Source organism: Amphiura filiformis, chromosome 10, assembly GCF_039555335.1.
Source record: "Amphiura filiformis chromosome 10, Afil_fr2py, whole genome shotgun sequence".
Lineage (NCBI taxonomy): Eukaryota > Metazoa > Echinodermata > Ophiuroidea > Amphilepidida > Amphiuridae > Amphiura > Amphiura filiformis.
In genome coordinates this window covers 48063547-48079606 of record NC_092637.1, presented here as the reverse complement: position 1 = coordinate 48079606, position 16060 = coordinate 48063547, and the positions used below count along the sequence as shown (strand labels likewise).

At 40.0% G+C, this 16060-nt stretch overlaps 2 protein-coding genes across 2 annotated transcripts; both read right to left on the bottom strand.

The window, feature by feature from the left end:
• Window positions 1–6200: 6200 nt before the first annotated feature.
• On the bottom strand, window positions 6201–9434 carry LOC140161948 (uncharacterized). Its single transcript, XM_072185241.1, has one exon. It carries the CDS (start codon window positions 9432–9434, stop codon window positions 6201–6203), a length of 3234 nt encoding a protein of 1077 aa, XP_072041342.1.
• On the bottom strand, window positions 9431–10864 carry LOC140161946 (uncharacterized). The gene has a single exon (XM_072185240.1). The coding sequence runs from the start codon at window positions 10862–10864 to the stop codon at window positions 9431–9433; it is 1434 nt and encodes a 477-aa protein (XP_072041341.1).
• Between the last annotated feature and the right edge of the window lie 5196 nt (window positions 10865–16060).

Genomic DNA, 16060 nt, shown 5'->3' with positions numbered 1-16060 from the left:
CGGCCGAGAGGAGGGGCAAGTGATTTTTGGCACACATTCTTGGGACGCCTTTTAAATAAAACACTCTAAAAATGCTTAGGAAAACCGTACGGAAAAGCTTAAATATGCAAATTTTCCTTCACGCTGCACTCGCAACATGTATAAAGACCATTTAAAGTTTGTAAATTGAGATCCCAAAAATTTGGCATGTGCAGGGGGGGCAACGATTTTTTGGCGGGCCGAGATATAAGGGGGGGGGGGGGCAAGCGATTTTTGGCGGGCGGGGGATTCTGCATGTACATTAGTACCCCCCCTCCCCGTGTGGGCCCCTCCCACATACCCGAAGAGGATGAGGGGTCAAAAATTTGATGAATTATTGTTTTTATATTGCGCATTATATATATCAAATTTCCGGATCTGAGAAAATCTCGAATTTTAAAATGAAAATTCCTTAGAACCCTGACTGGATGACTCTGGCTAGATAATGGTACTCATTTAACATGCATCGTGGCCAAATCAAAGTTTTATATTATTGAGAACACCTTTTCATGCCAAAAATTGATGAATTTTAGTCCATTATATAATTATCGGACCAGCATGCCACTGATTGCTGTCGGGTTTTGCGTTCAAAAACTCATCTCTTTTTCCTCAATGAATATTAGACCTACCCTAGTAATAAGTATGCAATGTGTATTAATGAACGATGACGTTTGAGATGCTGCTGCATGGACTGATGCCGTATAGGCCTATGTATACCATGTATATTTTAAGATCAAGTCATGTTTAAGTCTAAATGGAAGCAAACTTAGGTCAAATGTTTGATGTGGACCTTTTAGCTGTGGGGTGGGGGAGGTTGGGTGGGGGTGAGTGAGTGTGTGTATGTATTTCCCTTGGGATATAGACCTACTATTCAAGTCCCAATTTGTAGCGACACTCTGTATGTTTAACATACCGAATTTTACAAATTACTCTTATATATCATACAATGTATTCTTCATGCATTAGTACCCCATGTGGGCCCCTCCCACATCCCGACGGGGGGACAATTTGATGAATCATTGTTTTTATATTGCGCATTATAAGCCTATACTATCAATTTCAGTCATGTAGGCCATGTTTAATATTATATTAGGTCAAAAAAAACTTTGAAGAATGTCTCTCATGTACAAAAGTATAGGAAACTGATTAACATTTAAAACCACCTTGAAGAAATCATTTTTTTTTCTTCAAAAAAGTCTAAAACACTCAGGTTTTTATGTCAAAAATGGTCTCTTTTGGGGTGCTAAATCTGCTAAAATGTTTGTCGTCTTGAAATTTTAACTAAAAGCACACTGAACGTGAAGGCCCAGGATGGGGTGCCGGTTGCTGGGGTTGGGTGGGGGAGGCAGTGGATACCAAGCACAATGTTTAATTATTGCCTTATATTTCTGCTTCAACATCAGCCATATTGGTCATGTAATAAAACCAAAAAAACTTTTTTAAGAGTGTCTCTTGTGCATAAAAGTATATGAAACTCGAAAATTTAAAGCATGTTTTCTGGAAGAAGGAAGCACTTGTTATTAAAAGTGTAGAACAAGCCAGGAGCTTTGAAATGTTCTTTTTAATAACCTCTGAAATGTCCTTTCCTGTGGTGCGAAATGTGCAGAAACCATCTGGCTTAGGGCCCTTGAGCGGGCACCGAACCCCCCGGCCGTGCTGGGCGAGAGTTACACTCGCTACGCTCGCTACGATTTGCAAGTTCAGAATTTTTGGGGTCAGTCTGTGCATCTCTGAATTTTGTAACAATCCAAAAAGTTGAGGGGTCTCATTTTTTTTTCAACACCCCCTTAATGGGATTGACAAGCCAGTATATAAGCGCCGAGTATTTTGGTCCATTTTTAATATCATTAAAACTTTTGCTCCATTCGTGCGAATTTGTTCCAGCAAAATCATTTTGAAAGTAGGTCATCAAGACACAGGATTTGCAATTTGAGGCCCTGCACTGGTAGCCTACCCCCCCGTTTTCGAGGCTCACATTCCCCTCAGACCTGGGCCTCAGACACCCTCCCGATGGTCGCGCTATTCCTGAATCCGCCACTGCCCTCTCGGCCTACTAAAAATTTCATGTTTTTTTTTGCCATGCGGGGGGTATTTTTGCAATGCACAAAGGCCATTAAATTTTTCTCCATATTGAGGCCTATTTCACAACCCATTAGGTATATAGGCCTATTAGGCCTAGTTTTCATGTGTTTTTTTTCTCGTGCATTACCTTTATGTATTTAGGGGGTTGTGAAGTTTTCTTTGGAAGGGGGGTCTCAAATTTACTAAAAGTCAGCGCCAATGAAATTGCGCCCCCCCCCCTTCCCGGCCACCACCGATACACCTTACCCCTTAACAGGCTAAAATTGTATTGAAATCGGTCCTTTTAAATGAAATAAACACACTATCTGTAGTCATCTTGTGACTCAGATTCTCTACATTTGGTCATTAAAAATTTTATGACCCCCTATTTTTCCAAAAATTTACTAACCCCCCCCCGTATATTTGGACCCCCCCCCCCAAGAAAATGCCAGCCCCTTAACATTTTTTTAAAGATTGGTTTTAGGCCTATTTATTTTTTTTTTTTTTATTTTTTTTATTTACGGTATACTATTTAGCCCTATTAGATTTCATATTGTAGGCCCTATGGATTAATTATATATTTTCTGAGAGAAAGAGAGAGAGAGAGAGAGAAATAGAGGGGAAAGCAAGAGGGACTGAAGGAGAGTGCGGGAGAGGAAGAAAATGGCAAAGAAAATTGGACACAGTTGTTTGACATAGCGGGTCAAATTGAAATAAGGCCGAGTTGCCACAGGGCCGGCCCTCACAGGAACAACGTGAGTGACCTTGTGACCTCTCTTCGGAAATCAACACACGCTGAACTGAATGTGAATTCAAATCAAGTGTCCCGAGGATAAATATTTAGAGATTTTGGCATCTTTGGACAAAATTGGAAAGAAGTAAGTTAGTATTTAGAATGTAACGCTATTCATTAATCGTCATGTCCATTTTGACATCAATAGAATGAAAGATATTGATAAAAGAGCGATTTTGTCGTCGTCATGTATTTAATGGATTGGCCGTAACTCGATAATTGAAAACCTTCACAAAATGACAGGGGTGTGCCTAAACGCCCGGATATTTCATTTTTGGTGAATCCTGGTAACACTAGCATACCACATATGTTATGGTAAGGTATCATAGAAATAATGTAGCTAAGAATTCTGGCGATAATATCATGCACAAAAACAATATTATTGTTGCAAAAAATGACAACAAGTGGTACCAGATTCCATGCAAATTTTGTCATTGCTTAAGCTTATAAAATTAAATCAACGCAACCTTTATACAGGCTGAATAGCGACATTATTTTGTTGAACTGTTTATTATCTGTAGCCAAATTAAAAGCAAAATCGGGGCATGCATCACTAACTTATGGCCTCTGTCACAAAAATCTTCATGCTCATGTGACGTGAACAAAATTGAAACACTGACAAAGTACATTTGTGTATGAGCTAGATTAATAAATAATAATTAATAATAATGCTTAGAATGTTAGCTTCGAGATGACCTATGATTTTTAGGTCTCACGATGTTTATTTTCTGGAGAAAAAATTGGTTTAGGTGGTTACGCACAGCCCAGATTAGGATGAGAACCATAGAAATTTAGCGTAACCTTAAAAGAGATTAAAAGATAAATAAATATTTCACATTCTGCTGTAAAAATTAAATACATGTGCATGTCAATGATTTTATCATGGTAAATGCTGTTCTCTTAGTCACTTAAGGGGGTACTACACCCCTGTGGTAAATTTGTGACTATTTTTGCATTTTTCTCAAAAAATAATAACACACTGGTATTAAAAGTTATTATTGGGGCAAGGAATCCAGTTAATACACTGGAATTTCGGTCTCAAGACAAGCGGTTCAGTATATATGATAGGAAACGAGCGGGGAAACGAGGTACATCCTAGCGGTACCTCTTTTCTTATCATAAGTAGCGTGCATCGCTTGTCTTGGGTCACTGAAATTCCAGTGTAGTAATTGGATTCCTTGCCCTATATATATACATAACTTTTTTACCACTGTGTTATTAGTTTTGAGAAAATGCAAAAATAGACACAATTTATCGAGGTGTAGTACCCCTTAAGACATGTTAAAAGACAAACGAATATTGCGCACTTATAGATGTTATAGGTTAATGAATGCGTATTGTAGGGGCAAACTTGCTTTGCTCCCCTGGTTAGCAGAAGCTTGGTACTAAATAAATACAATCTTCGATGACTCGGAACCAACAACAAAAAGTGACACAAATCATCACAAATCCAAGGATACACTTTGGCTGAAACGTATCTTGATGATGTTTATTATCTTCACTTGCTATTCTTCTTCTTGTTCTTGTCACGAATAATAATTATGTTGGTTCAGGTAAAGATTAATTGTATCTTTACCGAGAGCTTCTACACTACAATACTTCAACATACAAGATGACAGCCTCCAGTGCCAAATTCGGCACCAAATTACATGTGATTGATGGGCTGCAGGCTATGTTTAGCTTAACACTTCAAGGGCGCTCATCACATAAATAAACATGCCATAGGAATGCAATGATTAAGGATGCACAACACATAAACAAACTTTGATTTTGGTAAATGGCATCAACATTCCGGCGCCTAATTGTCTGCTACCAGCAACAATTACTTCTTAAAACATAGTTTTGGTGTGCCATTTACTGACAAAACTGAACCTTTTACAAGAGGTGCCTTTGTGACCCCTTAAACTTCAAAACATCAAACTTGACTGATTTTGAAACATGAATAAAGTTTATGAAATCAAAAAACCTTTATCTGAGATTCACTTGTGTGATAAAAACTTGTATCAATGCTATTGATTCATCAAAACAAAAAAAAACATTTCAAAACACTTCAAATGATTTGATCCAAAAGAAAAAATAAACAGAGTTTTGGAAATTTCAAAAGTGATTTTTACTTCACATGAAAGAATTATTTAGCTTCATTTTACATTCAAGATACATGTAGATGATGCTGCACTCAAGAGATAACTGCCCATGCCAACCAAAATTACTTGAAACAAAACCAAACAAAAGCCCACACAACAGGCAAATTTTGGTGAGATTGGAAAAGCCAACTGAATACATGGGAGATACTATTCAAGTGCAACATGATCACAACATATCAACATGAACACACAATGTTTAGTTTGTAAACTAGAAATGCAGTCTGTTGCTGTCCTTTCAATCAAAGTACATAACTCTTTGCATGCTAATATCTTGTTTGGTACACCTTGTAAATGAGAATACAACTTGATATAATATGACTGCCTGTGCACAACCATAGCAGCCATGAGAAAAACACAACTTGATATAATATGACTGCCTGTGCACAACCATAGCAGCCATGGCCCAATTTGCAAATTCAGTCAATCCAGGTTATAGTCAAAACACCAGATGCTGATAGGATGCATTTACTTGCAAAGTACATGTAGAAGGGAATACACAATTACAAACTTGAGTGAAATTATTTCAGACCTCGATCATGCATACCCTTTGATTAATAGCAGAGCAACAATTTCAAGAGAAATCAAATTTGAGCATTATCGAGATTCCAAAATACACGCAGAGAACATTACTTTCAAATGTGTATCCCAAATATGGATTACATGTAGATCACTGTACACAACTAACAAATTGTGCACACATTTTAAGCAGTAGAATACGATGTAGAATCTTGCAAATTAAAACTCCATGGGCCTGTGGTGTACCAAACTTTAAACAAACTTGCTAATGATGCACACTGGTTCCATTGGTACAAATTGCATACATAGGATTCTTCTTTACAAAATCAAATTCACAGATGTGGTGATGTAGGTGTCAAACATGTTCATTCTTGATCTTGACGATGAGTTGTATACTGAATCTGGCAACTTCACACTAAACGCAGACACGCCGCTGTAGAGATTAATCACCAGTCTTCACATCTGTAGTACAGATAGGTTCATCCGTCATCACATCTGGTAGATCTCATGATGAATTTGACAGTTTGCATCAGTTGTTCCAAAGTGAAAGCAAGGTGTCAGCTTGCCTTCAAGCAAATTAACGTAAACTGATGTTTAGTCTGTGACTTCTGATTCTAACAGCAGACACAGTTTATCAATGGGTCTGGTGAGAATGCTTGTCCTAGTTTTCACTGCACACGCCGAACCAGTCCATCACTTGCAGGGAGTGTTTCAATCACCCTTCCTAGCGGCCAGACGTTTCTGGGAGTAGATTCATTTACAACCATGACGACATCTCCCACCTTGGCATTTCGCTGTGGGTGAATCCACTTTTGTCTTTGCTGTAACAGAGGAAGGTATTCTTTGATCCATCTGCGCCAAAACAGGTCTGCCAGATACTGGACTTGCCTCCACCGACGCTTGGCATACTGACTCAGCTTTCCTGCAGCGGCTGGTGGTAAGATCATGTCACTCTTTAGTTGAAGAAGGTGATTTGGTGTAAGTGGCTCTAAATCAGATACTTCTCCAGGAACATTGGTGAGTGGTCGGCTGTTAACTATGGCTTCTATCTCACACAGTAATGTATGAAGAGAGTCATCTGTTAGTATTTGTTCCTTTATAACAGAGCACATCACTTTCCTGATTGTTCGTATTTGACGTTCCCAGATGCCTCCATGGTGACTTCCTGCTGGTGGATTAAAGGTCCACTCAATCTCTCTTTGCAGAAGGTAGTCATGGATTCTGTCTTGATTCCAAGCTGCAATTTCTCTGCGTAACTCTCTTTCTGCCCCTATCAAGTTGGTGCCATTGTCAGAGCGGATCTGTTTCACTTGGCCTCTTCTGGACACGAATCGTCGTATGACATTTACGCAGGCATCGGTATCCAAAGACGCTGCCATTTCAATGTGTATGGCTTTGGATGCAAGGCAGACGAACACTACACCATATCGCTTGACTATACTACGGCCTTGTTTAACTTCTAGGGGACCAAAATAGTCCATTCCAACTCTTGAAAATGGTGGCTCTCCTGGAGTGACTCTGTCTTTGGGAAGATCACTCATCATCTGCTGTTGTACTTTTGCATTCCTCTTTCTGCAGGTGATGCAACTGTTGATAACCTTTCTAGCTGCTGCATTGGCATTTGTTATCCAGTACTTCTTGTGCAGATGAGCCAACATGTGGTTTCTGCCCCCATGTCCAGTTGCTTCTTGGACGTCATGTAAAATCAACTTTGCAATGTGGGACTTCTTTGGTATGATTGATGGAAATTTTGTCTTTTCAGGTAGAGCTGACTTAGCCAGTCGACCACCTACTCTGATTACTCCATCTTCTATAAATGAATTAAGTCTGTAGAGAGGACTTGCTTTCTTAATCTTGCTAACTTGTCGCAAGTCGTCTTCTGGCTGACTGTCATTACTTCTCAATTGCAGCTCTTTTAGTGTCTTAATTTCTTCTGGATATGCCTTGGTTTGGACATATACTATCACAGCTCTTTCTGCTTCTTGCATGTCAGCAACATTAAGCAAATCTGTAATGTTGCCATGCTCTTCATTCTCATCATTCTTTCTACCATCATCATCTCCATTATCAACTCTATCATCAACTCTATCATTATCTCTATCATGACAGATCTTACGGAGATATTTCTTGACTCTGAGGATCCATGCAACACAACGACGAAGTTGATACCATGAGGAGAATCGTGTAAGTAGTTTCTCCATTGTCTCTGTTGCTTCTTCTGTCAACGCTGTGTTGACTACTAATTTCTTTTTAACTTCTGGATCATCAGCTAGCTCTTCAGCGCTGTTTCCAATGTTAGTCTTTGGCCACTGGTTTTCTGCTTTGTGTAAGAAGTCTGGACCATCAGTCCACCTTCTATTCTTGAGGAAGCAATCAACGGCTAAGCCCCTTGAGCAGTCGTCTGCAGGGTTTGAGCTGGTTCCTACATACTTCCATTGGTGTGGCTGGGAGCCATCTCTAATCAATGCGACTCGATTAGCCACAAAGGTATGGAATCTGGCGGTGTCATTGTTAATATACTTGATCACGGTCTGACTATCAGTCCAGAAGTATGTGCTTTCGACCTTCAACTGTAGTTCCTTTTGCAACATGTTGTTGACCTTTACTGCCATTGCAGCTGCAGTTAACTCTAGGCGAGGTATAGTTATGATCTTCAAAGGAGCAACTCTTGCCTTGGCTGTCAGGAGAGTAAGATGCACTTGACCACTCTCATTAACGAATCGTAAGTAACTCACTGAACCATACCCCTTCTGACTTGCATCACAGAAGTGGTGCATCTGGACTTCACTTTCTTCAAAGTCCTTGGGCTTGAAACATCTTTCGATGGTGAAATCTGACAATTTCGGTACTTCATCAAGCCATCTTTCCCAACGGGTCAGAAGCTCACTAGGAATAGACTCATCCCAACCAAGCTGCAGCTTGCTTAAGTTCTGCAATATTTGTTTTGCTGGCAGGATTGCTGGAGCAACAAATCCTAGCGGGTCATAGATGGAGCTTACAGTTGCTAGGATGCCTCTTCTGGTAGGAGGTTTCTCTTTTACTTTAATATGGAAGCCAAACCTGTCGGTTTGTGGTGACCATAGCAACCCCAGCACCTTTTCTGATGGTAACTCTTCATTCTTCAAATCTAGTGTCTTTGTAGTCTCAGCTCTATCGTCTTCAGGGACTGACTGCAACACTTCTCTTGAGTTACTCAACCACTTTGTCAACTTGAAGCCACCATCCTTACACAAGCTGGTGAGATCACTGACGAGTTGAATAGCTTTGCTTTCACCTTCGATAGATTTGAGGTAGTCATCGACATAGAAGTTGGACAGCACCGTGTTGCATACTTCTTCGCTGTATTTCTCCTTACCATTATCAGCGGTCTTTCTCAGTGCGAAATTCGCACATGAAGGTGACGAAGTTGCGCCGAACAAGTGCACATTCATCCTATATTCCTTCAGAGGCAGACTCAGGTCACCGTTGGGCCACCATAGAAATCTTACTAAGTCTCTATCTGGTTCTGGTACACGCACTTGATGGTACATTGCTTTTATATCTGCTACAACTCCAACAGGGTGCTCTCTAAACCTCGTCAACACACCTACCAAGTTGCTTGTCAAGTCGGGTCCTTTTAGTAATTGTGAGTTTAAAGACTGGCCCATGTACTTCGCCGCACAATCAAATACAACTCGCAGCTTGCCCTTGGTGGGGTGAAACACCCCATGGTGGGGGACGTACCACACCTTGCCATCCTTTCTATTGCATGCATCTTTTGGCACTTCTTCTGCATAATCATTTTTAAACATATCATTCATGAATGCAGTGTATTGGTCGTTGAAAACCGAGTCCCTTTCTAACTTCCTCTTCAGATGGCATGCCCGCTGTTCGGCTTGATGTATATTGTTCGGCAATTTCATGTCATCATCTTTGAGCGGAAACCTACTTGGTAGTGCCCATCTACATACTTGATTGATGCTTCTACTTTGTTTAGGAATTGTCCTTCACTCACGCTTCTCTCTGGTTTATCGTCAATGATTCGCTCATTGAACTCAGCATTGTAGAGTTTCTCTAATTGCTGGTCAATAGTGTCATGTGCCTTAATTCTGTGGATGACTGATGTCCTTTTGTGTTCTTTATTTTTGACACCATACACTGTCCATCCGAGTCTAGTTTGGCAGGCGAAAGGTCCTTCACCTTGGCTGTTTACCACATGTATTGGCTCAAATGCTTTAGGCACATTATTTCCTATGAGGAGACCAATATGGCATTGAGATTCATCACTTAATCTTCCTAGCTTAACTTCTTCCATATATGGAATTGCATCAATATCATCCTGGTTGATAATGTCAGCCAAGTCACCAGGGATCTTATCTTGTGTGTATGCCTTTGGAAGAGAGATGATATTATTTCTGTTCATGTCAGAAACTTCTAAATCTTGGATGATTTCACTGTCTACTATGATATCATCTGTTATGGTTTCAATTTCCAACCTGGTTTTCTTGCCCTTAACATGTAGTTCCTTTTGCAGCCTTTCAGAACAGAATACAGCATCACTGCCATTGTCGAGATAGGCGTATGTTTCTACAGACATTCTGGAAACTCTTGAGTAGACTATGACTGGTATTATTGTGGGATATGATTCACTAGATTTAACTCCGGCGCCTGTAAGCCCACATGTCTGATTAGCAACTTCACCAGACTTCTGTGTCTCTTCCTGTTTCACATGTAGCACTGTTGGATGGCGCTTTTTACATGTCTTGCAGGTAAGCTTGTATTTGCAGATTTTACTGTAATGTGTTGCTTTCTTTAGGCAGCCAAAACAAACTCCCAACTCTTTTAGATACTGCAACCGGTCACTTATAGGCTTTTCCTTCAATTTGTTACACATTTCCAAAGTGTGATCTTTACCCTTGCAATATGTACACGGCTTGTCGGCTCCTGGGCTACTTGACGACACATTTGGCCTGGCTCCTGGACTATATGACATTACATTTGGTCTGGCTCCTGGACTATTTGATGTCACACTTGCCGACACAGCTTCTGTGTTTGTTGCTAGATTTCTTCTAGCTTTATAAGTCTGATAGTTTGGGTTTTTTACCCTTTCTTCCTTCTTAGTACTATCTTCCTTCTCCGTCACACTTCTACCGTAGGCAGCATTAGTTGCGATTCTAGCCTGTTTTTCTAAGAAGGAGGTGAAGTCTTCAAATGTTACCACTTTGTTTCTTTCTTCTTCTACATAATCTACTTGTCTCCTCCATCTGTCTCTCATACTATATGGTAACTTCATCATCAACATTCTAATGTTTGCTGTACTTTGCAACTCATTAGTATAGCCCAGGCTGGTCATAGTATTTTTGCATTCTAACAAAAATTATGACAAATCTTGTAGCCCTGAACTATCACCTTTCACATTCGGCCACTGCCTCATCTTCGCTAAGTAAGCCTCTGCAATCTTGTGCTTGTTACCATATTTCCTTTCCAACAACCTTTTTGCTTCCAGGTAACCAACCTCATCATCCATGTGAATACAACTTTTCACCAAACTGTTGGCTTCACCTCTTGTGTACTGTTCAAGATAATACAGACGGTCTCTATTACTTTTGCTCTTATTTTCGATGATGAATTCAAAGGCTCTTATAAAAGTAATATACAGAAGCGGGTCCCCAGTAAATGTTTGTAATGTCCGCTTTGGTAAACTCGCTTGTTTATGTTGTTCCACCAGCAGCCTTGTTAAGTTGTCTTGGTTGCGTGCCAAATTTTCTATACTGGTATCTTTATCTTCTTCTTTCACTTCTGTTGTATGTTGCCGTGGCAACATGACTTATTTTTCTTCACATCAGGCTCTGGTGACGAAGTTACTCTATGACCATACTTTACTGATGAAGGCCCGTCATGTTCATACTGTTCACTGTACTGTTCTTGACCATGGTGACGATACTGTTCATCAATATTTTCATATTTAGTGGCAGACAAATAATGTGGGGGTATTCTGTCCCCTGTACTTTCTGATTCCTCAGGTGCTGCTGCAGGAAACAAGACTTCACCTGGTGGTGGAAAGTTGACTTGCATAACTTGACTGGTTGTTAACCTGCTTCTTGGCTGAACTTGTTGACCTAAATCAGTATGTACTTTACCATCAGTAGTCATGCCCACTGCTGGCTGCTCTTTTGCAGGTCCCAACTCCACATGTGTGTATTTTGGTCTTGCCCCTGGATTTAGACCTACAGCACCAATTGTATCATGTTGAGCTAGGAACTTGCCATCAATTTCTTGACCTTCTCTAGTGTTGTGGTTCAACCACTGCCTCACTGATGTGTTTGTATCTGGTTGAGCTTCTGTGAGGTCATCAAGCACCGATTTTGGTCTACTTCTTAAGCTCTGGGATTTATGTTCATAGTCCTCCAATACATCTATTTTGGCTTGCTCTATGTTTATTTCAGTCTTCATTTCCAACCACTCTCTTTGTTGTTGCAAGTCCCTTGCCCTGGCTTGGATATTAAATTCCTCACTTTCTAGACAGCCCTCGAATTAAGGATCTGAAGGGGCACGGCAACTTTTTTAGGGCAAGTTGATAATTGCCGTGGATTTTCTCTGAAAAGGCAAGGCAGCACAGCAATTTGTAATATTTCAAAAGGCAACAAGGCAACTGTTGAAAATTTGAGAAGGGCACCAAGGCAATTTTTCAAAAGCGAATAGATGCATTACCGCGGGCATTACCGTCAGCTGAATTCGACACCAAAGACGTAAAATTCGACTCTCAACTTTACACTAAAACTAACCTGATTGCTTTAAAAAACCTGCTTTATAATACAAAGCAATCAAAAATCAACAGTTTAATTTGTTAAATTTTGCGATCCCTAGTTCTGAGGAGCTGCAAAAATGACTCGAAACAGCGATGAAACAGCTGTAACTTTGGTAATAATATTGATAAAATTCGCCGGGATAAAAACTATTTCGTGCAAAACATATCTAGAGATTTGCCCAGCGCTCAGATTTTGTTTACGACACGAGGTCGAGGAGTCTTAGTTACTAACAGCGTTTCTGATTGGTCGATAGTACGTTGGAGGTATTTCTCTGACCAATCGAGAAAATTAAGTCAGAATGTCAGATTTCTAGCAACCAGATAATGTATAAACTGTATAAAAGCCGATGTGATTGGCTGAATATGTAAGCTTACGTATGGGGTATCGGTAATGAATATTAATTCACAACAAACTATTGTGTATACTGTGATTGATCGCTATTTTGTGTATACTGTGATTGATAGCTGGGTTACGATGCTCAAAATAGCGATCGTGTTCAAGATTTTCGATTTAATTTTCCACAATTTTGCGGGGATTTAATCAGTACTTGTTAATGATTTTATAATGAAGGGACAGGGCTGGCCGGCTAGGGCACCCACGGCAACTTCATTTAGGGGCACGGCAAGTGACTGCCGTCGGTAAAGGACATATTTTGAGGGCATTGCGGCAATGGGGGTGGGCACCCACGGCAATATGCCGTCGGTGCCGTGGGTTAATTCGAGGGCTGTTTCTAGAGCTTGTTTTTCCTTCAATGCTTTGGCACGACATTCTAGCTCTACCTTTTGAGTTGCAGCTTGTAATAATGCATATTCTGTACTTTTTGATAATGCATCACTTTTATAAGATCTTCTGCTTCTTAATTCGGAACTGGTTTTATGACTCGACATGATGTTTTCGATAGCACCGAAACGAACGAATTAACGAAACGACGCCGATGCAGGCAACGAAGCGCAATACTTTTCTAAAGTGAACAACGGTTCACAAATTTATGTGAGAAACTATACGTAGGACCTGTGTAAAGTGTGCTTTGTGAGGCTACATGTGTCGAAACCTAAAATAAAAACGAATGTCAGTATACACGAAACTTCGCTTGAATGCAGGCCCTACGTTGCTTACCGACGGGTGGGAGAAAGCTCGATCCACTCGTTTATCGTGCACCGACAGGCGGGAGTAAGCTCTTTGCGCCCGTTTATTGATAACAAAATACCACAAAACTCTTTTTTAGGTAGAAGTCCTGAGTCAGTGTTGTATGATTCTATGAGTTATTCCTGCATGCACTAGCTGTGCAACTGCAAGATTACTAATGTCAGTATTAGAGGCGTACATGCAGGCACTTTACTACCAAACTTTATTTTAATTGTCGTAAGCGACTCGCGACTGGTGGGAGTAAACTTGTTACCCCTTAATTAGATATTTATTAAAATACCACAAAGCTATTTTTCAGTAGTAGTCCCGTGTCAGTTTGTGCTTTTGATTCTACAAGTCATTCCTGCACAACGGTGCAAGAGATCTAATGTCTGTGTTAGAAATGTACATACAGGCAGCTACTACTGATATCTTTATTTGATTTCTACGATTCGGATTCATAGGCCTCAATAACTTCTTTGAAGTTCTAATCCTTAAGCTTCTACCAAATGTGCATTTATCTACATGCACACTCATTAATATTTGCTATATTCAGTGACGTCTGACATGACTGGAGGCTGTGGTGACTGTCTGTGCCAATGCAATGTTTATGTTTACACTGCTGACACTACCTTAAGCTTTTAGCTATTTTTAGGTAAGCTTACAAAACAGACGCTCAACTGAACCTTTATTTGGTAACTATTTACCAACTATAGCATCTTTTTACAGAAAATTAATCTTTACAAATGTAGGGGCAAACTTGCTTTGCTCCCCTGGTTAGCAGAAGCTTGGTACTAAATAAATACAATCTTCGATGACTCGGAACCAACAACAAAAAGTGACACAAATCATCACAAATCCAAGGATACACTTTGGCTGAAACGTATCTTGATGATGTTTATTATCTTCACTTGCTATTCTTCTTCTTGTTCTTGTCACGAATAATAATTATGTTGGTTCAGGTAAAGATTAATTGTATCTTTACCGAGAGCTTCTACACTACAATACATCAAAAACCAAGATGACAGCCTCCAGTGCCAAATTCGGCACCAAATTACATGTGATTGATGGGCTGCAGGCTATGTTTAGCTTAACACTTCAAGGGCGCTCATCACATAAATAAACATGCCATAGGAATGCAATGATTAAGGATGCACAACACATAAACAAACTTTGATTTTGGTAAATGGCATCAACACGTATTACTTGTTGGGAGAGATATTAGACAAAATAATGCACGCGTGCTGATGTTGATGCGTCTAATGCATGCGCCCGAAAGGAGGAGTGCATTAGACGCATCAACATCAGCAATCATTGATTTAAATGTACAGCTCTCTTCCCTAGTAAAAGTGGCACAATTGTGATTTTACCCTTTCGTTGTTAAATAAACATATCATCGAAATTGGAACAAGCAAATTGAAGAGAACAAACGGCATTTGAGAGCTAAGACTGTGCTCGTGACGTTGATGTAAGCATTATGTCACAACGGTATTCTCTAATTGCCATAGAGGGCGCTTTTCACTTGCACAATTTTTTTTTGAGACAGACTGTATATCGTGAACAAAAACATATAGGCTATATTTATCACAATTGGAACAAACAGCCAATAACTGCATCATTTAGCTCGAATTTAAGACCTGCAGTCGTTGAAATTGTTCAAGAAATAAACATAAAGATGCAAAGCAACGGAAGATGACAATGTAAAAGTTGAAGTTTGCTCCATTACATGCCCAATTAATTTGTACACAAAGCGTTCGCGTTCGCGTTTTGCTTGTCTTAATTTCGACATATTATTCTTTATTTAGGAAATACAGGGGTGAACACAACTGGTACCTTAATTCTTTGCCTCACCATTACTGGTCGAACACGATAAGATTTCGGTTAATAGAAGGTTTTCTGATAGCGCTCTCATAGGTCTTTGAACCTGTCTGCAGCCCTCTGGCTTTTGATTCAACAAGTTACTTTTTGGGGGGGGGGGGGTGTACAACCTTCAAGTAATTATTTTGTGTAAGCTAACCATAGGGGAGAGCGGGGAGTGTTCGCCCTAGGGGCAGGTTCGCCCACCCCTTGTTTCTCAGCACTACGGCTATCGGGGAATTTGGTGATGGCAAAATTAGGTAAAATAGGTCATAATAAACTTCTCACATTAGTTACGCGACATATAGGGACGTGTTCATCGAACTGCAGCCAAAACAAAAAATTACACCAAAACGTAATTTTTTCTTGCATTCATAATGTTGTATTATCATTGATACATAAATACATATGGCTTTAATGGAAATCTGTATTGGGAACATATGGGATTTGTTAAAGATTTAATGCAGTTATAAACTCCTTATTCGATTTGTATTTTTGCATACCCTGAAGAAAATACAAAAATGTGCACATGGGGCACGTTCGCCCTTTTGTGGATGGGGCATGTTCGCCCTATATCTTCCCCGGGCGGACTTGCCCCAAACTGGAGGGCGGACCTGCCCCATCAGCGTATTATGCAAAATATTGATAATTATACCATTAAACAAGGAAAACTACTGAAAAGCATGTTTTTTAAAGTTATATGGTATCAGTATTACTCATACCACCGTTTATGTCCTAATCCATAATCTCCCCGAAGT